At 46.1% G+C, this 26,364-nt stretch overlaps 2 protein-coding genes across 3 annotated transcripts; one reads left to right on the plus strand and one right to left on the minus strand.

Annotated features, from left to right (window-relative positions):
- Positions 1-460: 460 nt before the first annotated feature.
- Mrpl47 (mitochondrial ribosomal protein L47) lies at positions 461-9,719 on the minus strand. Its single transcript, NM_029017.2, has 7 exons — positions 9,606-9,719; positions 7,072-7,223; positions 6,553-6,613; positions 4,124-4,220; positions 3,045-3,175; positions 1,396-1,491; positions 461-681 (listed from the first exon to the last, which is right to left on the minus strand). Exons 1-7 carry the CDS (start codon positions 9,701-9,703, stop codon positions 558-560), a joined length of 759 nt encoding a protein of 252 aa, NP_083293.1. The 5' UTR covers positions 9,704-9,719; the 3' UTR covers positions 461-557.
- A 301-nt stretch (positions 9,720-10,020) lies between these two features.
- On the plus strand, positions 10,021-24,523 carry Ndufb5 (NADH:ubiquinone oxidoreductase subunit B5). 2 transcript variants are annotated; one of them, XM_006535514.3, is made up of 6 exons: positions 10,021-10,194; positions 17,818-17,906; positions 19,412-19,478; positions 20,692-20,753; positions 21,425-21,531; positions 23,993-24,200. In XM_006535514.3, exons 2-6 carry the CDS (start codon positions 17,904-17,906, stop codon positions 24,111-24,113), a joined length of 360 nt encoding a protein of 119 aa, XP_006535577.1. In that variant the 5' UTR covers positions 10,021-10,194; positions 17,818-17,903; the 3' UTR covers positions 24,114-24,200. The 2 variants fall into 2 exon arrangements, with proteins under 2 accessions (XP_006535577.1, NP_079592.2); NM_025316.2 differs by having other exon boundaries at positions 10,027-10,169; positions 23,993-24,523.
- The last annotated feature ends 1,841 nt before the right edge of the window (positions 24,524-26,364 follow it).

The following is a 26,364-nucleotide window of genomic DNA, read 5'->3' on the forward strand; positions in this document are numbered from 1 at the left end:
GGGAAGCAATCACTGACTACCAGTGTCCACATCCCTTTCCTGCTAACAATTATGTATATGGATAATTCACCTGCATGGACATCTGCACCACACTAGTTAGTGCCTGGTGTCTGCATAAGCCAGAAGAGGGTGTTGGTTTCCTACAAACTGGAGTTACAGAGGTTATGAGCTTTTCTATCTGTGCTGGGTTCTCTGGAAGAGCAACAAGTGCTCTTAAACTCTGAGCCCTCCTCAGATCCTTCCCCCTCACAGTTTAACACTAGTGAGAACAGCATTTCCAAACTGACTTTGCTGCTAGCCTTGCTCTGGCACCCAGCATTACATTTGCATTACATTAAGCTGCTTAGATGTCAGGACCCATTCAGTGGGAACTGAGCCTGAACTCTGCCTGGTTTTGATAGAAGGAGCACTACTTGTAGAGCTAATGAAGATGCCATGTGAGCTAGAAGAACAACTGATGTCACTTGACAAGAACATTTCTTTATAAACTGCTTAACAGGTATTCACGTCAGGACACAGGCTTTAAGAACAATGGAACCAGACTTCTGGGTCTCATCTTAGACACTACTTGATTTCCGTTCTTGAGAGAGATGTGGGAACTTTGCATGGAGAATTTTTTCTTTCTTTTTCTGTAAACTTCTCTTTCTTGCTTCAATGCGGGCGTGTTTCTCAATTCTTAGTCTAGAATAAAAACAGCAACTTAGACAAAACCATTCCATTTCTCAAAACGTTCTGGCCAACTCTATAAGAGCATCAGTCATGTCGGCAGCACGTGGTGTGTATAAATCAAGCTTTAACAGTGATCACAACCATCTGTAATGAGATCTGATGTTCTCTTCTGGTGAGTCTGAAGACAGATACTGTGTGCTCATATACATAAAAGAAATAAATCTTTTTGAAAAAGGGTGAGTGGGTGGGTGGAAGAGCCGTCCCTAGTTCCCTTAGGATCACCTAGCTGGTGGTTATTGCCAACTACAGTTATGTAACAAGCACCGTACTCTCCTTGTCTCATGAACTGAAGGCAGTCTGCCACAGGAAACCCTGAGGTGGCAGTCCGTAGCATAGCACTATTTCAGTGCTGCCAACACCCCTTTCCACTAGCCCTGGAATAAGGAGCTTACACTCCACATGGTACTGTCGAACTTCCCTCATTTCCAGACATACAGAAGCCATACAACTTCCAAAAGGATATGTACACACTATTGGGACAGTGACTTTATGCACATAAGGTTTTAGATGTATGGCATCAATTTTCTCCTTTTTTCAACCTAGTGCTATTTCTTTTTTCAAAGTAATGAAAACATATTCTTCATGTAGTAGAAACCAAGGTGTAAAGGAAGCTCAGGTCACAGGCCATCTGGAGTAAGGCTGCTTCACCATGAGGACACTGCTCACCTGATAAAGCGATCCACATAAGGCATTGCGAAGAACCGCCTCCTGTTGTATCTTTTATTTAGGTACCAAGGTATAGGCCACTGCTTGAATTTGTGCCTGCCAAAAAAGGGAAGTTACTGCTTTACATAAAATACTTGATACATTTTTACTTCAATTTTCACTGTTTTCTAATTGGTCTCTAATAAATTAAACCAAATAAAAATTAGTACATAAAAAGGGCCAGTGAGATGCTGAGCAAGTTCCCTGTGACCTCCACACATGCACCACAGCACACACCCCCACAAACAGGTAAAGTAAAAATTTTTAAAAAGCAGTTTTAAAATAAAATTAGAAAATGCAGTTAAAATTATATTACATGCTAGAGATTTTCAACCAGAGCTACATCCCTAAGTCCTTGAAAGATTTATTTTGAGATGGGGTTTCTCTGTGTAGCCCTGGCTGTCCTGGAACTCACTCTGTAGACCACAGGCTGGTGTTGAACTCAGATCCACCTGCCTCTGCCTCCCGAGTGCTGAGATTAAAGGTATGTGCTACCACTGCCTGGCTCTTTGGAAGAGTTTTTTTTTTTTTTTTTTTTTTTTTTTTTTTTTTTTGGTTTTTCGAGACAGGGTTTCTCTGTATAGCCCTGGCTGTCCTGGAACTCACTCTGTAGACCAGGCTGGCCTTGAACTCAGAAATCCGCCTGCCTCTGCCTCCCGAGTGCTGGGATTAAAGGCGTGCGCCACCACGCCCGGCTTGGAAGAGTTTTTAAGTGACGTTTTGGCAATTTCTCTCTTTCTGGTTGGATTAGATGGTTCCTGACAGGATGGCTGAAATTCTACATCAAGTGAGAGGTGCTGTCCTGAGCTTGGAAAACGTCTAGGCATTTCAAGCTTCTCCACTTTCGGACTCATGTTTAAGACACTACATGTCCCCGAGTCAGTGGATTCTCTGAGTCCTTTACTCCTCAGTGTCTAAGCTGAGTCTCAGATCCTTCCCCAGGAGGTAAGCTGTTCAGTACTTGGCCAGTGTCTAAGCTGAGTCTCAGATCCTTCCCCAGGAGGAGGTAAGCTGTTCAGTACTTGGCCTAGGGCTTATCCAGATGCTAGTGAAACAAACAATCTGAACTTGTTGCTTAGAACTCTCAAGAACCCCAAGTTCTTAGTGCACAAGGTGGGCAGAGGTGTACCTGAAATTAGCTTTGAATTTTAGAATCTATATAGGCTGATTTTTCTGTCAGATGTATCTGTCAGAAGAATTCACAAAACTCTTGAAAGAACTTATGATTTATACAAGACAAGAACCCATGGGGATGGGTTGTGTGGTCTGGAATTTGTTTTACAAGACAAAACACTTTGTCGTTTAGGGGATGGGGACCTCTCTTTTTTTTTTTTTTTTTTTTTTTTTTTGGTTTTTTGAGACAGGGTTTTTCTGTATAGCCCTGGCTGTCCTGGAACTCACTTTGTAGACCAGGCTGGCCTCGAACTCAGAGATCCACCTGCCTCTGCCTCCCGAGTGCTGGGATTAAAGGCGTGCGCCACCACGCCCGGCTTGGGGACCTCTCTTTATATAAGACCGCTAATATATCCACAGGAGAGGAGTTTTAAAGGTCCCGAGAGGGGAAACCAGGCCACCCGTCTCCACTCTTAGAAGTCAGTATAATCATGTACCAGACAATTCGTCCAAAGATGTCCCTTCTCCAAGCACCGGGTCTGGGCTTTTCTTGACCGGTCTGAAGAAGCCTTAGAGCATCTTCCCTCTCCTGGACAACTTTATCTACGTTATCCATGGAATCAACGACCTGCGGTGAGAAGAAGACAGCTAACTTTAGCCGTCACCTGCAACTGCATTCCAAAAGAACTCTAGGGCATCCACAAAGCGGGAACTTGTACTTTTTTTTTTTTAGAAACCACCCTTTACTGTACTTCGTAAGAAGCCTTTGATGAGTGTTCACGGGTGTCTGTTGCATGACTCTCCGTAACCTGTTGGAAGTTTTCTCCTTTCCTTTCTGAATCCTTGCTTCCGAGGGCACACGGTACTAGCACTCAGTCTGAGAATGCAGCAAGCTAAGGAGAAGTGACAACCTCTGCTGCCCTTGTCCAAGCCAAGGACACACTTGGGCTAGGCAGACACACGGTGTCACACTTGTGTCACACGTGGCCTTTCATCTGCAGGCAGGATGTGCGAATGCTTAGATGGTGTGGGGAAGGGAAGGGGAGGCAAGTGAGCTGAGGTGAGGCTCAGTACTATGGCGGGTACAAAGCTCGGCTCTGCTCTCACTGGCTACACATGACAGAAAAATCAAGTGCTGAGCTCTAAAACAATCTAGGGGTGAAACAACCAACTAAGAAGTGGGCTGTGCTGCTGGAGAATGGCTGTGCTGAGCTGGAACGTGAGTGCGACGGTCACTGGGGACGGAATGTGGACTCCAGGGCACGAGCTCCCCACACAGGGCTGCCTCCGTGGATGAACCTGCCATACATGGCTGCCCCAGAAAGCAGCTCACTAGAGACTTAGTGTATGCCCTGGCAATTTTACTCCCAGGGAGCTGCTCAGGATAAAAACCAATACCCATCTGTAAGTAGCAACTGAGAATGAGGGAACAGCGAAGGTGCCTAGCACTTGTGACAAAAGGCTCGCATGTGGGACTGTTGGGATGGTGCTGGAAAGACATGTAAGAAGCATGACCTCGTTCCCTTTCAGCGTTACCCAGGCGGGCAGGGGTCTGAGCGCCCGCCCACAAGCCTACCTTTTCTAAGCGCTCCGGACTTGGCATTGGCAACCTCTGTCGCTTGGCCTCCTGCTCCAGAGTTAGAAGCATGTTTCTTTCCTTCAGAAGGACATACCTGTACCAAACACAAAGCTGTGATGTGATTCATTCAACAGTGATTTCTTACATCAAAGTCAAAAGCCAGGAAAGTCCTGCAGCCCTTCAGAAAGCTCGCACAGCACCATCGAGAAGAGCCACCCTCCAGCGTACTCTGTGCTTTGTCCTGTGTGGAGTGCCAGAGGGTCATAACAGCACCAGGCACAGTCCGTCCATGCCACAGGGAAGTGAGAAGAACAGTGTCTACTGTGCAGCCATTGCAAGCCCGAGTGCCAAACCCTCTTCACACCCAAGAGGGAGGTTGGTGCTAGCCCCCTCTCTAATGCAGACAGCTCAGAGGGGTCAGGGACTATGACCATGGGTCACAGCACAAATTCTGGGTTCACATCCCAGACTTGTGTGTAAATTCTGCCTCTAGCCTGCCAGGCCATTTCCAAGGTGGCTTACTGGGTTAGGGAGATGACATTATTAGAACAGTTATGGTGTGGACATGAGGCACCTCCTCTAGAGCTAAGGTGACCGGGGAAGACTTCCTGCTATGGGGGAGTCAAGGCAGCCGAACTCTAAAGCACCGTCCTGGCTACGCTGGGGAAAGGGGTGCCGTGAGTACCTCGGCTACAGAGTTACTGCAGTACCTGTGGAGGGCAGTATGAGCAGGGCAGGAGCGGGAGTTTTATACTCGGATGCAGACAGGCCTGGCGGCAGGCGCTGGTTTTAGCACAGTGAGTGCTGCTGCCCTTTATCAATAACTCATAATAACAGCGCTTTACTACAATTACTTTTCTATAACAAGCGCAGTATGGATGGGTTTTGTAAAGGCTATGTTATTCTTTGAGAATGAATCCTCCAAATTAGTGAATGAAAAAATCAAATGTCTACTCTAGTTCCCAGATAGGTAACCATGGTGAGTGAGGTAGATTACGTGTTGGCGACAGCTGAGGGGCTGGGTAGCTCCACTCCACAGCCTGGCCAGGGCTGGCACTGAGGGGCTGGGTAGCTCCACTCCACACCCTGGCCAGGGCTGGCACTGAGGGGCTGGGTAGCTCCACTCCACACCCTGGCCAGGGCTGGCACTGAGGGGCTGGGTAGCTCCACTCCTCAGCCTGGCCAGGGCTGGCACTGAGGGGCTGGGTAGCTCCACTCCTCAGCCTGGCCAGGGCTGGCATAGAGACACAGAGGCCTGATTATTCAAGAGAAGCCAAAAGCCACACAGATCATGGGAGACTCCCCCCAAAACAAATATGGTTTAAACAGAACAAGCTTTGGGCTAAATACTACAACGAAAGACAGCAGGGGCATGTGCCAGAACAATCTACTCACATTCCCAACTGACAGAGTCTTTGACACAACCCACCAGGATAATAGACGAAAACTCGGGCCATGAAATAGGGAATAAAAAGAAAGGCAGAAGCTGTGAATAACTGGTGAGACTTTAGTTAGAGACATCTTTTTTTTTTTTTTTTTTTTTTTTTTTTTGGTTTTTCGAAACAGGGTTTCTCTGTGTAGCCCTGGCTGTCCTGGAACTCACTTTGTAGACCAGGCTGGCCTTGAACTCAGAAATCCACCTGCCTGTGCCTCAAGGCGTGCACCACCACGGCCCAGCTAGAGACATCTTCTGAATGTTCTTTTAGACCAGGAAAAAAGAACCCTGCTTGAAATGGGACATGCCATTTCTTCTATTCGATATTTCCAGTTTTTAAACAGCCTTCCCAACAAATGAGGTGGGAAAAGAAACAGGGCTATAGTGGGGGGCAACAGAACTCTGGACCTCAGTGAGTCCAGGGTCTACTTTTGCAGATTTCTGACAGGATTGCGGCCTTCTTTTTCAATTCTCTCTGTGTTCATTTGGTTAATATTAAAGACCCCACATTTTGTTTAATTGTTGCCTCTTGTTCCTAATTAGGGTTTAAGGCTCCTATGAGTTGCAGGTATCAGGGTTCATTCTAACAAGTGCAAGGCGAGTCACCTTCAGGACTGTAAGAATACGGAAGTGTATACAGGTCCTTATCTGCTTCCTGTCAGCATTTATATTAAACAGTAAGTTAATGAGGAAGGGGGAAAGGGAGGGCAGTGTAACTGTGACCAGCCAGTCCCCATGTCATTTCTGACCTTGTTTCCTGACACTACTGGTGTAATGGTAGCGGTCTGACTCATAGCACTACTGCAGAAATCTAAAGTCCCGATACCTTCGAAATGTGACACATGTCTCAATGCAATCCTCTGCCACCTTTCTACAAGCTCATGCAGTCACCCGCTGTCCCATGACAGCAGACCGCTTGGCCAGTGCCTCGTACAGGGGTAGTGCTGACCCTGCTGTTAGACTACAATGTTGCAGTATGCAGATCACTCACCAAAGCTTATGTAAGTCTTCGTTACTTTTGTTCCTCAGCTGCTGGCAGGTCCATGAAGCTCCTGTGAGAAGGAGAAACGTGTGACATTAAGTGACAGTTCTAGCTCAATGTCCTGACTGAGGACTCACTCTCAAAATTCAATGTGTGTGTATCTCTAAAAGATGCAACAGGATTATCATATTACATACAATTAGAATTCAATTAAATACCAACATGAAAATATCAGTAACAAGACCGGCAAAGACTGCTGGTATTTGTGTCAAATGCATTTTCTTTTCCTAATGTCACTTCAAACTATTTTTAATTATTATTAAAAAAAAAAAAAAAAGCCAACTAAAAGAAACCCAAGCCTCATGTTACTTAACACGTCCAAGCACCCCTCTTCTAAGAAGCCCACCAACCAGCCAAGGAAGTTTTACTTCAGTTACCTTTAAAATCCAAAGGAAATAATTTTACATTGGATAACCCCAGGATGATGGAGATCACAGACAATGACTATGACCATTCTATGTGTCTCACCAGATTTGACTTTTTCTTCCCCCCAATTCTTTGGGTCATCAAAAAATTCTTCCAGTCCTTTCCTTGACAACGTGGTATGAAGTAATTTACACTGGAGAAAAGATGTGACATGTGGTGTGTTCTTATGTAACAAACTAAGAGAAGACCTGCAACTGAACACAAGTAAAGAACAAAGTTTATAACGTTCAGTCTTTATTAGCAAGAAACATTTGTTTATTACAATGTCAAAAATTCTACACAGGATATTTACCCCAGTATTGGTAAGCTTTTTAAGTGCATGAGAAAGTATTTTTTATTGTACAGATGGCTACCCTATAGTTTCAGACAACAGATGTACATAATTATATATGTCTATCTTTTTACTGTTAGCGCATGTGTGTGTGAGTACGTGCTTTCACGTGCCATGACACACATGTAGCGGTCAGAAGACAACAGGAGTGCTGGTTCTCTTCCACCTCATGGAGGCACAGTCTTTCTCTTTTATGCTGCTGTGCTGAGTATTCAGGATAGCAGGCCTGAGAGCTTTTATGTTGCTGTGCTGAGTACTCAGGATAGCGGGCTTGAGAGCTTTTGAGTGCTTCCTCCTCCTCTCCCTCCCGTCTGGGCCCAGGAATTCGGGAATTGGATGGAGATGCGCCCAGTCACTGCGCCCAGTTTTTACTGCTTAGCTTCCTTGGCTCAAACCGAGGTCACCAGGCTTGAGTGGCAAGCACTTTTTACCTCCTGAGCCACCTTGCTGACCCCACAATTATATTTTAGAGTAACAGTTTTTAGGTGCTTCCTCCACTGTAGCAACTAAATTTATGAACAGATCAAAACCATTCTGAACGTCAATGTGGCAACATTCAAAAGGCTCAATGCTCTCTCCTTTAATCCCGGAGTTCTGTGTCTGGAAACTTTTACACAATAGACACAGACACAACAGGCAGGAGCTCACCGGTGAAGATATCTACAAAGGCATTAAATTTGGTATTAAAGAGTTACATTAGTTACATAAACATACCATGCTTTATAGCTGCATGAAAATCTTATGCATAATTATATATATATTTAGAAATTATGTTTCTAAGAGCACTTAATGAACTGATAAAATGATCTTAAAACACAATGTAAAATGTTTCACAAGTGCTGTCTTCCAAACCAAGAGTATTTGACTGGAGTTTATGTTTGTTTTCCTGTGTACTGAGGATTAAGCCCAGGGCCTCAGGCATGCTAGGTACTCTACCACTGAGCTATGTCCATGACTCCTGACTTGAAACTAATTATGAAGAAATAAACAAAGCAAAACAAAACAAAACAAAATCCTACCCCAAATTGCCAGTGTGATGACAAAGGAAAAAAGAAACACTGGACGAATGGCAACTATTGCACTAAATGATCCTTCACTGGATCCTGAAGCAAAGAATGGAACTGAATGGAGACAATGAAGCGGAAAGAAAAAAGGGAAGGGATTAGTAGAGCAAGTCCTATTTTTATTTTGGATTATATGCTAAATAATAACACTGTATTCCACAGTGTGACCACAGGGTCATACTTAGTAAGGCAATGTCCTTGGGTCTATGATTGAATTTTGACCTCTGTCCAACAGTGCAGAAAAAGAGCATAAATCCAGGGATCTTGAAAAATGTGACAACTGTCAATGACTGGCTACTATGGGTTAAGGGTATATTTTGACTATTACTCTAATAATGTTTCTGTTGTCCTGGGGAAATGATGGAAAATCAAGTGTATACCTGCAACATTAAAAAAGAAACGGCAATGTGTTCTATGAATGCATAACTGGTTTTACTGTCTTCAAAATATTTTGCCTCTTTTCTGAGTGATAGGTATTCATTTTTTACAAAACACACACACACACACACACACACACACATACTGAAATAATTTCATTAACAAATTTAAGGTTTATGTATCTGAATGTTTTCCCTGCATATATGTGCACCATGTGTGTGCCTGATACCGTCAGAGGTCAAGGAAGGCATCAGATCAAGATAATGGAAGACGAAATCATTTATTCAAGTTTGCCACCCTGATCAAATTACAACTCTGCAAGGTTTTAAAAAGCTAATTTGCAAAGTTAGTGTAATAATATAGAAGAGACTGCTTCCTTCAATTAATCTGCTCTCTACTATTTCTAAAACTCGGCTCCCTGTTGGCAAGTGTCAGTGAAGAGTAAGCTGTCATTCTCACACTCGCAGACGCAGCTTCTGTTGCCGTAGCTACGCTCATCACTTAACATCTGCCGGACAATCTGTGTACAAAGACGCCGAGGGAAGCCTTCCGTTCACAGCTCAGGACTCCTCGGAAACCTCCCTCCCAACCGACCCAGCCCCAGGACACTGCGAGTCCGAGGAAGCACCGAGCAGCGGATGCTCCCACCGCCCGCGGCGACAGAACGCAGGAGGACTAGTGCGCCAGGATAGGCGACTGCAAGGTCACGCTCTCTGCCTCCGCGGTGGCCTGTCTAGAGCTCTGTTGCATCCTGCAAGAAGCGCCCAAAGGCGGAGGCAGTCATTTCTTCTCTCACCACTTACCCCGAGTGAGCAGCGTCCTTGGGATTTACTAGGGAACAAGCTGCCTTCAGGAACGCTGAGGCTCTTCTACAAATACCCACTAGACTGGTCGCAGCCATGTTTCTAATGGAGACCCACAGTGTCGGTGTCCACGAGGTCACTTCCGCTGGCGGCGTGAGGCAAGTGAAGCAAACAGGAACAGGCTTTGCCCTTACTAAACATGGCCGCTCCCACGGCTCTCGCTTCAATCTCCCAAGTCTGCCATAGAGTTTACAGGGCTCTCTTTGGGCGCCCCACCTACAATGTCGTCACTTTTGTCCGCCAGCGCCTGCCTGTGAAGCTCGCAGGAACGGGCCGCTGCCCTCACTCAATATGGCCTCCTCTAGCGTTCGCCCTCACTGGTGGATTGTCCCTCCCGGCTCCCTTAGCCCTCCCCACTTCCTTCCGTGGCCGGTGTAGCCATGGCGGCCATGAGCCTGCTGCAGCGGGCTTCGGTCTCCGCGCTGACAGCGCTGTCTTGCCGCCGCGCTGGTCCTAGACTCGGAGTCGGAAGTTTTCTCACGCGGAGCTTTCCGAAGACTGTCGGTGGGTGGCGGCCTCGGAGACGCGGGTGAGAGGTGGGAGGGCTGTTTCCAGGTGACCTTGGGGACCTCCGAGGGAGAGAGCGGGGACAAAGTCGGCCTGGGGCTCTCGTGTGAAGAGCTGCTGCAGATCGGATGGCCTTGTTTAAGCTCAGCGTTTGCGAAGCGCCTTGCCACGCCATGCTGGGCGCTGCTCCCTCGCTGCCAGGCTAGGCAGGCATGGAGCTGCTGCCCGCGTCTCCAAGGGCAACTGCACACACTTCGTTGTTGAGACAGGGTCTCGGGGATCCGAGGCTGCACTTGTCCCGGCTCCCGAGGGCTGGGATTGCAGGCTTGCACTGCGTCGCTGGGCTCAGGGCAGAATCAGGGTGCGTGGCACCTGCAGCTGGTTCCAACCCGCAGATAGGAAGTTGCTGAGAAGCGCACTGAAGTGAAGGCTGTCATGGTGTTCCTAGGCACGAGTGTAAAAAGGCTCCAGGTGACAGGCCCGTTAGGCACGGTAATAACTGTGTCCGTGGACCTCACAACATCATAGAAGGCCACGAAAATATTTTATGTTTGTTTTTTTTTTTAAAAGACTAGTGCGAGTGAATGTGTAAAGTTGGGTTCAGCCCAGATTGTATCTGCTGTATGTTAATGCAGTCATGCTTTTCATATGACCTGCGGGTCGCGACCCCTTCATAGGGGTCACCTAAGACCGTAGGAAAACACAGATGTTCACATTGTGACCCATAACAGTAGCAAGATTACAGTTATGGAGTAGCAGTGAAAATAATTTTATAGTTGGAGGTCACAACACAAAGAACTGCATTAAAGGGTTGCAGCATTAGGAAGGTTGAGAACCACTGTTCTCTTAGAAAGGAGCCTAAGAGGGGTAAAGAGCTCAGGTCTCAGGACAGTCATAGAGAGGGCCTTGGTTAGAGATATACAATTTGCCTTGTCTAATATAGAGAAAGACACACACACAAATTGCCCTAAAGCCTATTATATTGAGGCAGTATGCATAGGGACCTTCTGGAACATGCTGGAAAGGATCAGTGCATTTAAAATACCCAGCAGGAATTTACACTGAAGGCAGACTCCATGTGCTGACACTTCTTGGTCATATCCTTTTGACATCACTTTTTTATTGTAAATATCCTCAGATACACAAGTAGAGATCCCTTGAACCCTTCCCCAGAAGTGCTGACTGTAGTCTAGCTGAGCTGAGCTGAGACTCCGTGGTCCCTCTCTTCCTGGACTATTTCTCACTCCTGCAGTTCCGAGAGAACCACGGGGAGCCGATGTCCTGTCCAGAGAGAACAGGGAGGGCCTACTCGAGGCTGTTCCAAGAGCGACTGTTTGACTGTCGCAGCTTTCACTGGCTTATGAGTCTGCCATTGCTCCCTGAAGGTTTTCCTCTCTTCCACCAGTTCCTTGGGCAGCCCAACAAGATGGCTAGGCCCCTCTCCCATCTTCTTTTTCTGGAGCTGGGCTGCCGAGATTCAAATCTTGGCTGCAGAATTTAAGAGCTCTATGACCTTGAGTCAACGCCTACTGGGAGCTAAAGTGGAAGGCACTTGGTCATGATCTTCATTTCCTTTTCCGGAAGATGACCATCTGATTGACGGAGATACCTTACAGAGTAGTTGTGAAGCCCTTTGAGTAGGAGACATTTTTAGCACCATGCACCTAAATTAGAAAATACACACAGCATTAAATTTACCCTTTATTTTATTTGCTTATTTCTTTGGTACTGCTGATGAAATACAAGTGCTTGCTTATTCTAGCCAGGTGAGGTCTTTCCTCTGGGCTACATCCCTAACCCTTCTTTTTGTCTTTACTCTTTAAAATTTTGAGTCAGAGTGTCATTGAGTTGCCCAAGCTGATCTTGAATAGACTCTGCATTGCGGGCTGGTTCTAACCTTCAATGCTCCTGCCACAGTCTTCCAAGAAGCTGGTAGGTTGTTGCTGAGCGTCTGAGAGGTGGAATTCCGGTCCAAGATCTTGTCATTGAAGAGGCCCTTGCAGGGCATCAGCCTCTCTTCTCTGCTTCCCAGTCACTAGAAGGTGGCAGTTTGTTCTAACACATACTTCCATCATGCTTTGCCACAGGCCCAAAGCAGCAAATCCTCCAACTTGCCGTGGCAGAAAACACTGAATCTCTTTCCATTCTAAAGCTAATATCCACAGATATTTCTCAGGGTAGAGGAGAGTGGATCAACAGATCTGTGATCACAGTACTGTGAACTCAGACGAGGAGTATAAATATAAAATGAATATGGCAATCATCTTAACATGGGAAAATGGCAGTAGTGTGTGGGCTTCCAGGTCTCCCTGGATATAGGGCTTTTGGGAGAACTAGGTGTTGAGAGAAGGAGAAGATGGTGATCATGGCTTAGTTGGGGTGGAGAAGGGGCCTTGACACAACTAAAGTGCCTGTGCATGTAGAGGTCAGAAGACATCTTGTGGGAATCAGCTCTTCTTCCACTGTGGGATCTGGGGATCAAATTCAGGTTATCAAGCCTTGAAACAAATGCACTTCCTTCCCAGGCCACCTCACTAGCCCTTTTTAGAATCATTTGCAGTTTGTCATTGATAAGTGATGAAAGACGGACAGATGCAAGGAAGTGGACTTAACTTTTTGGCCCAAGGAATTCAAATGATACTTTTAACTGAAAATTTAGAGGAAGATAATGAGTGAATGGCCAGCTTTTGATTGTTTGAAATACCAACAGAAAGCTGCTACCATTGTCTTGCTCAATCCTGGCATCAATGACAGTCAGGAAACTAAATAGCTTTCCTGAGTGACTTGCATATTTAAAATCATTTATTGGAGGGGGCTGGAGAGATGGCTCAGTGGCTAATCGTGCTTCCTGGTCCTCAGAAGACCTGGGTTGATTCCCAGGGCCACAGCCTATAACTCCAGCTTCAGAAGCCCATGTCCCTGACCTCCACAGGCAACTCCATTCACCTGTATATATACACACACACACCTAAAAAATAATAAAAAACTTAAAAATCATTTTTTGGAGAATTGGTCTTGTAAGCTCTGTTCATCCTAATGTTTTCAGAATGTGAGCAGATGACTCTCCACTTCAGCAGGGAGACTTCGGGGCTGTGGGAAGTTAACTGCTCTGAAGTACATTCCAGGATAGTTGGTGCGATAGCAGTCATCAGGCATAGTTAATAAAGAGTAATTGTTAAACAGTTGAGAAAGAGGAAGCATTTCTCTTTGTTAACCTCGTTAATGTAATGCAGCCAGCCCTACCTTTCTTCTGTTGTTCAGTTTTTGTAGCATGAGGTGTTAATGCAGGTCTCGCTGGGAGCCCTAACTGGCCTCGAACCTACAACTTTCCTCTAGTCTCTGCTCCCCAAGTGCTGGCTGCTTTTTTTGTTTGTTTGTTTTTTGTTTTTTATGTTTGCTCTACAGTTGTAATGATTGTTCACTAAAGCCACATATAAATTAATCCTTCCACTGTTCTCTGATTGAAGGAGGAAGGTGTGTACAAGGTCCTCTGAGTAAGTGTAGTAAACTGTAAGGATTTACTTAAGTGATCCCTGTAAACGTTCAGTTAAGAAATGTAAATTCAACAATGTTCCCACAAGACCTGCCACCTGTCAGACACTGACACTTACTGGAGAGACTGACCGAGCTTCATATATTCTCCTCTGACCTCATGAGCTTTAACACACTCTTAGTGTTAGTGTGCTTCATGTTAAAGGAAGTTATCAAATCTTGCTCAAGGGAAAAGCAGAGACCAACACTATCTGGGGAAATCAGAAAAGAGCTATGCTGGAGATGATGCATAGCTCCAAAGGGTGAGATGTGAGACAGAGGCAAAGAACCCAGGGCATAGGGGTTGATTTAGGCAGAAAGAAAGCCCAGGAAACAGGCGAGATTTCTTAGGGAATCTTTGTCCTGTTCTATTAGATATCATCTCATTATGTACCCTGGCTGGCTTGGAGGTTGTCCGTATGTAGACCAGGCTAGATTCAACCTGGCTCTGCCTCCTGACTGCTGGAACTTCAAGTTGTGTGCTGTCATCCCCACCTGCCTTGGGGATATTTGTCTTGAGAAGCCAGAGATGAGTTGAGAAGGAAACTTCTTTATTTGAAGATAGGGGTTGTGATCAGGTTTTCTGAAAGAGGCGGCTTGATCCTCTAGGCTAACCTGTATCACACAGGATTTCCAGATTGCATTGTGGATTCTTGGACAACGGCCGTGAAAAACGGTGAAGCAGTCCAGTTCTATCTTCAACCCCCACAGTTCTAGGAACTTCTGAATCCGTGAAGCAGAGAACTGTTCCCTTTATACGTTGACCATTGATCTTCCCTTCAGGTGGAAACAGTAGAGCCCTCTTTCCTCAATGGTTCTTTAGCTATTTAAAAATGGGTAGTCAGTTGAGCTCCCAGCATGGTGGCTCACAGCCATCTGCAGCTCTAGGACCAGGGGATCTGACACCCTCTTCTGTACTTCATGGACACTGGGCCTACATGTACACAGACAAACATGCAAGCAAAACATTCATACAAAGAAACCAGCACCTTGTCTCCATCCCGACTTCAGTGCTGTCAGTCCCCAGGTCACTTGCCAGGTTTGTAAACAACCTAGCTGCTTAAGTCCTCTATTAAAGTATGTGCCCTGTAAGGAGGGTCAAGATACACCTGCAGTGCTTAGAGAGCTCAAGGTTAGTCTAGGGTATACAAGGATACTGTCTCAAAACAAAACAACCGAGCTCTGGAATGGATACACGTCTGTAATGGTCAGAAAATGAAAACCAGGTGAAGTCCTGTAGTCTCGTGGAGCCGAAGCTACCTTCAAACTCTACGGAGTCTGACTTTGAGCCCCTGATCCTTATACCTCCACCTTCCAGTTGGCAGCTGAAGGCTCTGTGGACCCAGTAGGACTTGCTACTTACTTTGTGTTGAGCCTTTCAGATTCTGCCTTTTGTAAGTGTGCATGAAGACTTATTTAGAATTTGATTTCATTATGGTTGAATTCACCATTTTTCTAAAAGTTGCTTTGTATTTCCATGGCTCAGGTAAGCTGTCTGCTTTGGTTTCTATTGCTATGAAGAGACACCATGACCATGGCAAGTCTTATAAAGAAAAATATTTAATTGGGACTGGCTTACAGGTTCAGAGGTTTAGTCCATTATTGTCATGGTGGGTAGCATGGCAGCATGCAGGCAGACATGGTGCTGGAGAGGGAGCTGAGAGTTCTACATCTAGATTGGCAGGCAGCAGAACAAAGCATTGGGCCTGGCTTGGGCTTCTGAAATGCCAAGGTCCACACTTAGTGATACATTTCCTTCCCAAGGCCACACCTCCTAATGTCACTCCCTGAGATGAGTCTCCAGGGGCCATTCTTATTGGCCCACCCATGTCTCTACCCACTCAGGACATTTACAGGCATCTAGATTCTGGGGCTCTGTGGTGGACTGCACTGTCTAGGTAATGTCTTACTTAGGATTTCTATTGCTGCATTGAAGCACCATGACCAAAAGCAAGTGGGTCGGAGGAAAGGGTTTATTTGGCTTACACTTCCACTTTGTCATTCGTCATTGAAGGAAGTCAGGACAGAAACTCAGACAAGGGAGGAACCTGGGGGCCAGAGCTGATGCAAAGGCCATGGAGGGCTGCTGCTTACTGGCTTGCTTTCTGAGGTTTACTCTGCCTGCTTCTTACAGAATCCAGGGGTGGCCTCACTCACCATGGGCTGGGCCCTCCCCCATCAATCACTAATTAAGAAAATGCTCTTCAACCAGATCTTATGGAGGCATTTCCTCAACTGAAATTCCCTCCTTCTCCAGTGACGCTAGCTTATAAAACTGTCCGGCACAGGTAGGACAAGCCAACCAGCTTCTTCCCTAAGGGAACAGTGCGTGTCCTCCGCTCCCTCCATTGTGCTGTCTGAATGTGCCCTTTCCCTCTGGGCCTGTTTTCTTCTGCTGGTTTGTCTGTTTCTTTGCTGCCTTTGCCTCGAGGGCTTGTCTACTCTTTCCCTCCCAGCAGGGTCTGTATCCATCTTGACCTTTGGCCTCGCAGAGGACCTGCACACAGTGGGCATTTCAGTCTTTAGTGAGTTCATGAATGGTTTGTAGTATCATCCTGACTTTCTTCCATAACGGTAACTTTTAAAGGGGTTTCTGAAAATGTCGGGTTCTAAAAATCTCTTATCTTGTCACGTCTGTAGTGTTAGTAGTATAATCTGTACTTAGTAAATTAATGCCCATATCTGATCCTCTAGTGAATTCACTTCCTAAACCCTGTTAGCTGCTACAGGTGATTCCAAAATCCAGACAGCTCCCATCTTCAGCTGTGGATCGTTGAACGTGGCAGGATTAGTGCAGGTGGAGCTGGCCTCTACATCCATGCAGTAGCATCCTCGAATCCAGATAACTGTGGTTTGAAAATATTTGGGAAGTAAATTGCTCCTGTAACCTTTGTTCTTGGTATTATTCCCCTAACAATGCAATATAGTAGTGGTTTACATGGTATTCATTGTCACCAGTATTACCAGACATAGTACATAGGAGAACTTGTGGGCTATTGTAAGGGTGTGTTTCACTGAAGGTCTCTGATCATCTGAAAGTTTTGGTGTCCAGGAACCCAGAACTCGTTCCTCATGGATACTGACACCCAAGGATAGTTGTGCAGACCCATGGGTGTGTGGCATGTTAGGGGGAACGTGGCATCTGTTGGGACAGCGTCAGCTTCTGCCTGAAGGGAGTGGCGACTTGTAGCCGTTAAACTCAACAAATGGAACATTCTTTCTTATGTTAGCGTTGCCACCTAGGGGTCTCGGCCAGGTTCGATTTCTTTGCTGTTATGTTTCCTTCAGTGGGAATCTGAGCAGAAGTGGAGCCATGAAGCTTCTGAGTAGCAGCACGGTCCTGGGTGTAGAGTGCTGATGGCAAGTCTCGCAGCTTCCAGGGCAGTGGAGCAGAGGAGGGGTCTAGGAGTCACAGTCCACCTCTGCTTATCTCCAACAAGGCTGAAGTCATTCCAAAGCTTTGATCTGGGGGGGGGGGGGGAGAAGAGGAGAAGGCGGAGGAGGAGGAGGGTCTTCCTAGTCAGAAATGAATTACAAATGGATTTTGTCACCATTAGAAGGATGGTGTATAGCCTGATGAATGCCTGGCTAGCATACACAAGGCATTGAGTTTAACTCAGTGTAGTCTGTAACAGTCAAATTCCTGCTAGAGATTGGCATAGATACTGCTGGTCCTGTCCCTCCAGGTTTCCGCAGCTCCCTGCCTTCCCCTTCTGTTAGGAGGCAGCCTTCACCTTTGTTTTTTAGGGGGCTTTAGCATGTTTGTTTTCTGTAGGGGAAGCAAGGGTTAGCAGCTGTCAAGAGCGTCTGCCCTCCCTGCCTGCCTCTGAGGTACACTGAAATGATCGCTTGCTCAGTGTCTTTACATTGGGTTAAAGCAAGGAGCTCTGCGGCTGTGCTTACCAGCATGTGTAAGGGCTGGGCTTCAGTGTGCTTACTGATAAAAATGAAATAAAAGCGGCAGCAGCAGCTATACCTGAGAACAGTCTCTCAGTCTCTGACGCGTCCTGCCCACTCCGATGCACAAGCAAAGAACATTCACCCGTGTATATCTATCTGGTGGTCTTCTCTGCCCACCCCGCATGAGCCCTGTTAAACAGTTTCACATTTTCAGCTCCTGTGCGGCACAGTGGGGACCATGGCAAGAGACTGTTTGTCGTCAAGCCTTCTTTATACTATGACGCTCGCTTCTTGAGGTTAATGGTGAGTTGAAATGTTCTTAACTATGCTGTGTCCAGGAGGGAAAATTCCCATTTAGGAGATGTCTTTCATTTTAAAATTACTGTTTCTTCCCCCAGAGGATGCTGAGAGTGAGTAGTAAGATCTGACTTGCTACTGAACTTTTTAAGTTTCAGCTGGATTCACTGGGACTGCAGGTCAAGTGCCAGCCGTTCCTTCTGCTCAGGGTCATGCAGTTTGAAGTTCAGTTTGTGCTTCCTCTTCAAGTGTAGAAATGAATCTGCAGGACTGGGTGGGCAGAGTCTGTTCAGTGCGTGTTCACGCGCGTCAGGCCCTGTGGTCCTCTCCCTGCACCATAGACATCAGTGGGTTTACAGACCTTAAAGGCTGAGGTGCTGAGCTGCTCACTGGTGTCACTGAGATAGGTTTGGAAAAAACTAAGATCGTTTTAGCAAAAGACTCACTGGAAGGCTTCTACAGAAGCAGCTCTATTTTGGGATGTAATTTGTTTTTTAAATGCAATCTGGGAATGTTGATTTTAAGTCAACATTCTTAATTCAGCAGGATTGTAAATAATACTACTTGTTTAGAATGCTGCTTGTCTGTATCATGATCCAAAAAGTACCAACCAGGAGCTTAAAAATGGAGGCTTGCTGTTCCCCTGAAATGCTCTCCCTCCTCCCCACTGTGTGCAGTCTCAGCCCTCCCTCTCCTCCCCACTGTGTTCAGTCTCAGCCCTCCCTCTCCTCCCCACTGTGCACACTGCCTCTCCTTAGCCCTCCCCCTCCTCCCCATTGTGCACACTGCCTCTCCTTAGCCCTCCCCCTCCTCCCCATTGTGCACACTGCCTCTCCTTAGCCCTCCCCCTCCTCCTCACTGTGCACACTGCCTCTCCTTAGCCCTCCCCCTCCTCCCCATTGTACACACTGCCTCTCCTTAGCCCTCCCCCTCCTCCTCACTGTGCACACTGCCTCTCCTTAGCCCTCCCCCTCCTCCCCATTGTGTACACTGCCTTTCCTTAGCCCTGTTTTTTGTTTTTGTTTTTGTTTTTGTTTTTTAATTTAATGGAGGATCTTCTGTTATCCCAGGCTAGTCTCAGACTTGCTATGTAGCCAAGGCTGACTTCAAACTCCTGATCCTCCTGCCTCCACCTATGGAGTGCTGGATTCCCCAGTGTGTGCTATCACACATAGCAAGTGTCCTCTTTTCATACCAGGACCAACTCCAGTCACATTCAGTGGCTGAAATGCTACTGTTTTCACATTTGTTCTTAATACAGAATTTTTTTTATCTCATTGCTTTAACCAAGAAGTCAAAAGTCATTGCACATATATTGTACTCTACTAAATAGTTGTGTCTAAAAACTAAATCAGAGAAATGTGACAGAAATCAGTGATTCAATTCTGATTCCAAAATTGTCATGTTTGTTCAATAAGGATAAAAGGACATCAAATGAGGATAATTTTGGTGGAAATTAAAAAGGAAAGGCCATGAGAGAAACCTTTATGTTTTTATGTTTTTCCTCACAGAAATTCTACCTTATGTTGACTGGGATCCCAGTTATAATTGGCATAACACTGGTGAACATATTTATTGGTAAGTCACTCATCCAGCCCTCACTCCATGAGATGATAGCATTTGTAAACAAATATACAAGATTTTTAAAAGGAACATTTATATTATTTACTTTTGCATTGCTGCGACCACACACTGACACAGACCTTCTTTGGAAGAAAGGTTTGTTTTGTCATGGTTTTAGAGAGACATTGGCCTACCGTGAGAAGTGGGAGCAAAAGAAGCTTGCTGGAAACAGGGTGGCGGGCTTGACGATTTTAAAGGCTGCTTCTGTTCACTGCTTTTTTTCTCCATCCAGGTCCCACCTCCTAAAGCTCTGGGACCTTTAAAGTAGCATGTGAGCCTATGGAGGACATGTCTACAGAGGAGGTGGCTTCCAGAAGCTCAGCTCCCTTTCCTCTGGCTTAGTGCCTGTTCTGTCATTGTGAGGAGACACCATAAGCAAGGCAACGCTTATAAAAGAAAGCATTTAATTGGGGGCTTGTTTCAGAGAATTAGCCATTATCACAATGGGAGCATGCCAATGTGGATGGTGCTGGGGCCGTAGGCAAGAGCAGAGAGAGAAGCTAGGCCTGGTGGGGCTTCAGAAATCTCAAAGTTCACCCTAATTGACACACTTCCTCCAACAAGGAAGGCTCCACCTACTCCAATGAAGCAATAAATCCTTCTAATCCTTTCAAACAGTTCTGCTCTGTGGTGACTAAGCATTCAAATATATGAGCCTTTGGGGCTATTCTTATTCAAACCACCATATCTCCTTTTCCAAAATCAGCTTTAACAAACTAGATGAGGAAAATAGAGTAACAGTCGAGTTGGGAAGAGAGAATGAGAGAGACAGACACACATGCAGAAGACAGAGAGATACACAGAAAGGCAGGCACTGACAGGATTAAAATTCATCTTAGGGTCTGGAAGCATCAAATGCACACAAGGCCTTCTGAACAGAATTCTAAAATGCTGAAGTTTTGAATCTTAGAATATTTTGTCTGGTAGATTCACAGCAGAAAATAAAATAGAGACCAGTGTGTCCTTCATTATGTCTGTTACCTAAGAACAAAATGAGAAACTGCTGAGATGCTGGAGGTCCTGTGTTACACCTACAGGATGACTAGGACCCCTCATGAGGGACTGATCTGCCCCGGGGAGTTTAGCACTAGAGGAGTCTGGGAGAAGCTGGCTTCTGGGGACACGGGCTGTCAGTGCTGACCCAGCATCGTCAACATTTTCTCTCTAGGTGAAGCCGAGCTTGCAGAAATCCCAGAAGGCTACATCCCTGAACACTGGGAGTATTACAAGGTTTGCACAGCTCATTCAAACTTTTATTGGATATCTTGTTAATGTAGTGGTAAATGTCTTAATTAGGCAATTATGATATACTTTTATATCCAGTTTTTCACATCAAGTAGATAATACATTTTTAAAACTTAATTTCCTTTAGATTTCTTTATTTTACATGATTTGGTGTTTTCCCTAAATGTATGAATGTGCTCCGTGTGTGCTCGGTACTCCACATATGTGGAGACCAGAAAAGGGTGTCAGATCCCCCGGGACTGGAATCACCAATGATGATGAGCCACTTGGGTGCTGAGAATGTATGCAGATGCAAGAGCAATGAGGGATCTAAACTGCTGAGCCATCTTTGCAGCAAATAACAATTCATGCTACCTTTTTCGTTAAAAAAGTTAAGCTTTATAGGTTAAATTACATAAGCATAGAATATGATGATTTTTGGAGTCTGGTCAGTAGAATTTGGTTCCTCTCCTCCCTCGCCCTTAAGCTGCGGAGATGCTGCCATTCAGGTGCTTATCTCAAAAGTGGGTAACACTAGCGTGAGCCCAGTGCTCAGAGTGACTTAAAGCACATCTGAGTTGTTGTCATGGCAGTGCTTCAGTTATCTGAAACAGTAGTCAGCCAAAACGTGAAGAATCCTTCAGAAGGTGACTGATTGGAAACACCTTTTCTCTCAGCATCCGATATCAAGATGGATCGCCCGGAATTTCTATGATGGCCCTGAAAAGAACTACGAGAAAACCCTGGCTATCCTCCAGATTGAATCTGAAAAGGCTGAGTTACGGTAGGAGAGTGGGCGGGAAGAATAGCGCAGCTTCAGAAGTTGGATGTCTGTGTGAAGCTTGAGAGGGCTCTTCTGGGAGAAGGGCGACTCTGTTGCTGACTGGGGGATGATAGCTCATACTGAGAGGAATGCCCTCCCCCTCCCTCTTAGTCTCTGTCTCTCTCCCCTTTTTAAATGGTTATAGTGTATGTCTCTGTGTATGTGTCTGCCTGGATGTAGGCCCATGGAGGCCAAAAGGGCATCCGATGTCCTGAAGCTAGAGTTGCAGGCCTGTGAGCCACCAGACATGAATACAGCAAGTACGCTTAACTGCTGAACCATCTCTCCCGCCCTGGAAAGAAATTCCTAAAGAAGCTACTCTGCATACAGCAGCCCACTCCACAACCTGCCTGTTTCTTTCCATCCCACATCACTAGAGACTGCCCTGTATAACAGCCAGAAGCCATATGTGCCCCTGTGTACCTGTTTCTAGAGAGAATGTCATTAGCATTAAGTCAGGTGGGTGCAGATACAGCCCTCTTCCGGACCTTGCTTAGCCCTGTGCCTTCAGTTAATGCTCTTCCCGAGAAGAGCATGCCTTGACTACTGTGTTTCTCTCAGTCCGCGGTGTGCTCATTAGTTTTGGTTTGGTTGGTTGGTTTTTTGGTGTGTATCTGTGTGCAGATGTGTGTGTGTGTATACATGTACAGGCGTGTGCCTATGGAAGGCAGAGAATAATCTCAGGCATTGCTCCTCAGGCTCTATCCACCTGTTTTGTGTTTTAAATTTTGAGACGGGGTCTCTCACTGACCTGGAGCTTGTGGAGGAAGTAGGCTTGCCACTGGCTGGCAGGCTCCAGGATCCGTCTCCACCTCCGCAGCACTGGGAAGGGATGATTTGACATGGGCTTGGGGACAGAACTGTCCTTGCAAGGCCAGCTCTTCACTGACTGCGCCATTTCCTCAGCCTTGGGTTTTGGGCTTTGGCTGTGCCTTGTTTGTTGTTGTTGCTATTGTTGTTTTTATTGATTGATTGATTGATTGCTGTAAGAACTTTCTGCGTGAGTACTTTTACTTACACCATTTCTACCTCCTTTCCTCTCCCGACTCCAGTTCCTCCCTGTCCCCCTACTCTCTCTTAGATTTATGAACTCTTTCTCTTTAATTATGATAGTTACACATTTTGTGTAGTTATATTTAAAAGAGGGAAAAAGTGTTTAGTCCTTTCTGAAAAGTTGAATAGATATTCTCTAAGTCACAGTTACAAAGGTATCTAATCTCATAAGTAAGGTTAGAGAGCTGGCTAATGCTTGGGAAGTGAATTATGTAGTTGTACATTTCTGGTCATAAAAAGCTTAATACATGTACTTTGGAAGGCCAGGGTTTCATGGAGAAGGCTTGGCCTTGGCTGTGGAGTTGTGAAGGGATCTCTGTACCATGCAGATCACCCAGAGTATGATGTCAGCTGCGTGAGGCTCTGGGTTGATGGGGCTTTTGGCTCTGATTTTTCTCTTCTGTTTTTAACAATGGAATATCTAATGTAGGCCATTCAGTGTGGTGCTAGTGAGGGGACTCCACTTGCTGTGGAGAAATTCCCTCTTCCCTCTTCAAACAATGATAGCAGCAGTATAGGCAGATGGCAGCATATCACCTCCCAGCATGGGACCCTCGCATGGGCTCATTAGTGGGTGTTCTGTAGCCAACTGTATTAACATCAGAAAGGTGGATGACAGAGCAAGCTTGTCACAAAGCCATGGAGCAGGGCCTGTGGAGACAATTGTTCAATGTAAGTGATGATAAAATTCACCAGCCCCAAGTTGGCTTGTATGTATAGCAGATGTCTGCTTCCATGTGCCTGTTTATGCCAGACTATCATGCATACAGTGACTACCTCTGTTGTTGGGATCGTGGGACTGTTTTCCCCTTCATTAACTTTTTTGGTGTATGGAATAAAGGCTTTCCTGATGGCATCTTCATAAAGATGTACGTTGCTCATCCTTACCTCCTTTACCTTCTCTTCCCTTCTCCCCTGCCTGCTGATCTCTTCCTGTCCTCTTCCCTCCTCCTGGTCCCTTTCTGCCCCCAGTAGTTCCCCATCTGTTTTGTGTCCTGTGTATACCTGTATACATCAGTATGGATTCCACATAGCAGAGGACATGATGCCCTCCAGCTTCATGCAGTTGTCTGCATATGACTGAATGGTGTGCCATTGTGTAAATGTGCCACATTTTCTTTATTATTCATCTGTTGATGGACAGCTAGAGTGCTTCCATATCTTGGGTATTATGCACAAGAACATGGATACTCAGCTATGTGTCTAATGAGCCAACTTAGACCCCTGAGCAGTGCGGCTATGGAGTGGTGAAGGCCTCTGTCCTATGGTGGTTCTGCTTTGTTATTTTGAAGAAGCTCTGCTGACTGCTGTAGTGGCTGCATCTGCTCACGTGTCCGTATCCTCACAGTTACTATTCCCTTTGTTACAGGTTAAAGGAGCAGGAAGTTCGAAGGCTGATGCGTGCCCGAGGTGATGGACCCTGGTATCAATTTCCAACCCCTGAAAAGGAGTTCATTGATCATTCTCCAAAGGCAACTCCTGACAACTGATGATTCATTTGTCTGTCCAAGAACAGTGTGTCCCTCTAGTGGGAAGAAATGAATAAATACTCTGTATTTTTGCTCTGATGTACACAAGATTCTGTGGCTGGTTCTTCATGAGGTTCAGGTGATGTGTTCTCTGTGGGCCTTTCAGCTTCATCTGTTGGGATTTACAGGGTAGTAATGAAACCTGGAGGTCTGGGAAGTTGTGAATTCCTAAAGTGACACTGTTGATAAGCTGCTGATGCCGTTGTCTGGCAGGTGGAAGGTGCAGCGGTCCTGTGAATATTCAGGAACTGTAGTCATCTGTCATTGCAGATGGGGCTTATTTGGGACTACTTGGAATTTTAAGTTCAAAAGAAATACTGAACCAACCATATAAAATTATCAGGACCAGAATAAATAAAGCCTTAGAGTTTACCTGTAGCATCTTGCTTTACTTTTGGGGTACGTGCCATTCGTTTTTAGTGTACAGACACAAACTCTTGAGACACAGTAACTGAGCTCCCGTAGAGCTCTGTTCTGGAAACACTGAAGGTGCCTCCTTCCTAAGCCTGGCCGCATCCTTCTGGCTGCGTCCTTCTGGCTGCGTCCTTCCTGGTGCTGGTGTTGAACCCGGGCCTTCAGTAGGCTAAGTACACACTCACCTCAGAGCCACAGCTGCACTCTCTAGCTGTGTTTCACTTTTAGATCCTTCTAGAATGCTGACGGAGGGCTGAGGATTTGGAAAAGCGGCAGAGTGCTGGCACACATGAAGCCCCGGGCTTGGTCTCCAGTACTGCGTGACGTGTGAGTTAAAGCTACCTCATGCCTGTCATTTGTCAAGCTCTTACTGTCTGCTGAACATGGCTCCAAAAACATGGGCTCTTTCACAACCTTTCCAACAGCGCCATTTCCTGTCAAGTTCTTTCTCTCCTTTCAGGTGAGGATTAGAGACTTCAGATGTGTTCAATGTTCACAGAAACAGTTTTCATTTCCAGTGTCTGTTATCTTTCAACTCAGGCCAGCCTTTCTTTGCATCTGCTCTTCATTCTTCATGACAGTGTAATGAACTCAGATTGTGTGGTTTCCAGCTGGTGGTTTTCTGTGGGGCATGTGGACCATGCTGTGAGAGGAATGGGCATGAGACTGCCAGGGTACAGCAAGTCCAAACCCTGGAAATCTCAGAACTTGAGTCTGACAGGAATAAAACTAGCTCCTTCCCTGTTTCTGTGCCTGCCTTGGAGTGTGTAACCTTGAAACCCCCAACCAGGTGCCACAAGTAGTCAGTCGCATAGCATAGCACCTGTTATTCCTCCTCAGACAAATAGAGCATCACCAGCGCCTTAGTATCGGCCAATAGGATCCCCCCAAATCCCAAGGTTCATAGCCCTGTCCACATGGAATAAAGCACACAAGCTATTTCACCAAGGGTCTTTTGAGACTGGCTATTTTTACTGAGCTGTAACATTTGGGGGAGGGCTGTCTCCCCCTGATGTACTCGTTGGACTTTTGGTCCCATCTGCCTGGCAGAGGCTCGACATCTCCATCACTGGCATCTTCGCCACAGCAGCTGCTGGGCCCAGGACCTGGGGATCCTCCCCACGGGCTGCTGGAACCCCTTTACTCTTTACTCCTTTTCTAAGAGCTGTAACACTTCTAGCATCCTGCCCAGTCTGGAGTTCTGTGGACCCCCATTCCGCTTTACCCCCTCTCAACTTGGCGACTCTGCTGCCCTAGAAAGAAGAGGTTGACCGCAGACCCCACCCATTCCAGACTTCACCTTTCTGACCGGTGTATCAGCAGCATCTAGACACTGCGAGAGGAGAAGCAGAGCCTGGAACCAGTTTTCTACATAATTGTCCTTGGCCCAATAGGAAGGTGTCTGCTGCTGCCTAAAGGAACAAAAGAAATAAAAGGCCACAGGGCCACTTGTCAGGCTGCCTGCTCCCGACCTCCACCAAAGTCTTCTGGAGTGGTGGAAGCTCCTTGTTTTCCCAGAAAGGGATGGCCACACCCCACTACCCCAAAGATTTGTCCTGAGGCTTTCCTATGCAGTCCCACAATTCTGCCTACAGATTGAGAGAAGGACATAAGGTCTCTGGGCCCTGCTTATGCAAACCATTTTGTAGGAGAACTAGGAAAGAGGGAACAGGCCATGAACATGTTGGATCTGTAGATATCATTCACTTTTGTGCATTGTGCTCTCTCTTTTTTTCTCTCATTCTGACCATAGTTTCCCTTCCCTCTGCTGCCCTCAGCTCACCACCACCCAGCTCAG

The sequence above is a fragment of the Mus musculus genome, chromosome 3 (genome assembly GCF_000001635.26).
Source record: "Mus musculus strain C57BL/6J chromosome 3, GRCm38.p6 C57BL/6J".
NCBI classification, from domain to species: domain Eukaryota; kingdom Metazoa; phylum Chordata; class Mammalia; order Rodentia; family Muridae; genus Mus; species Mus musculus.

Coding starts and splice junctions, on each gene's coding strand:
- Mrpl47 (NM_029017.2), bottom strand. CDS start 9,703: ATGGCTGCGACCAGTCTAGTGGGTATTTGTAGAAGAGCCTCAGCGTTC. Junction 3,176..4,123: donor GTCCGGAGCGCTTAGAAAAG/GTAGGCTTGTGG, acceptor TTCTCACCGCAG/GTCGTTGATTCCATGGATAA. Junction 1,492..3,044: donor ATCTTTGGACGAATTGTCTG/GTACATGATTAT, acceptor CTTTTTTGGCAG/GCACAAATTCAAGCAGTGGC.
- Ndufb5 (NM_025316.2), top strand. CDS start 10,046: ATGGCGGCCATGAGCCTGCTGCAGCGGGCTTCGGTCTCCGCGCTGACA. Junction 10,170..17,817: donor GAGCTTTCCGAAGACTGTCG/GTGGGTGGCGGC, acceptor TCACATTTTCAG/CTCCTGTGCGGCACAGTGGG. Junction 19,479..20,691: donor ACTGGTGAACATATTTATTG/GTAAGTCACTCA, acceptor TTTTCTCTCTAG/GTGAAGCCGAGCTTGCAGAA.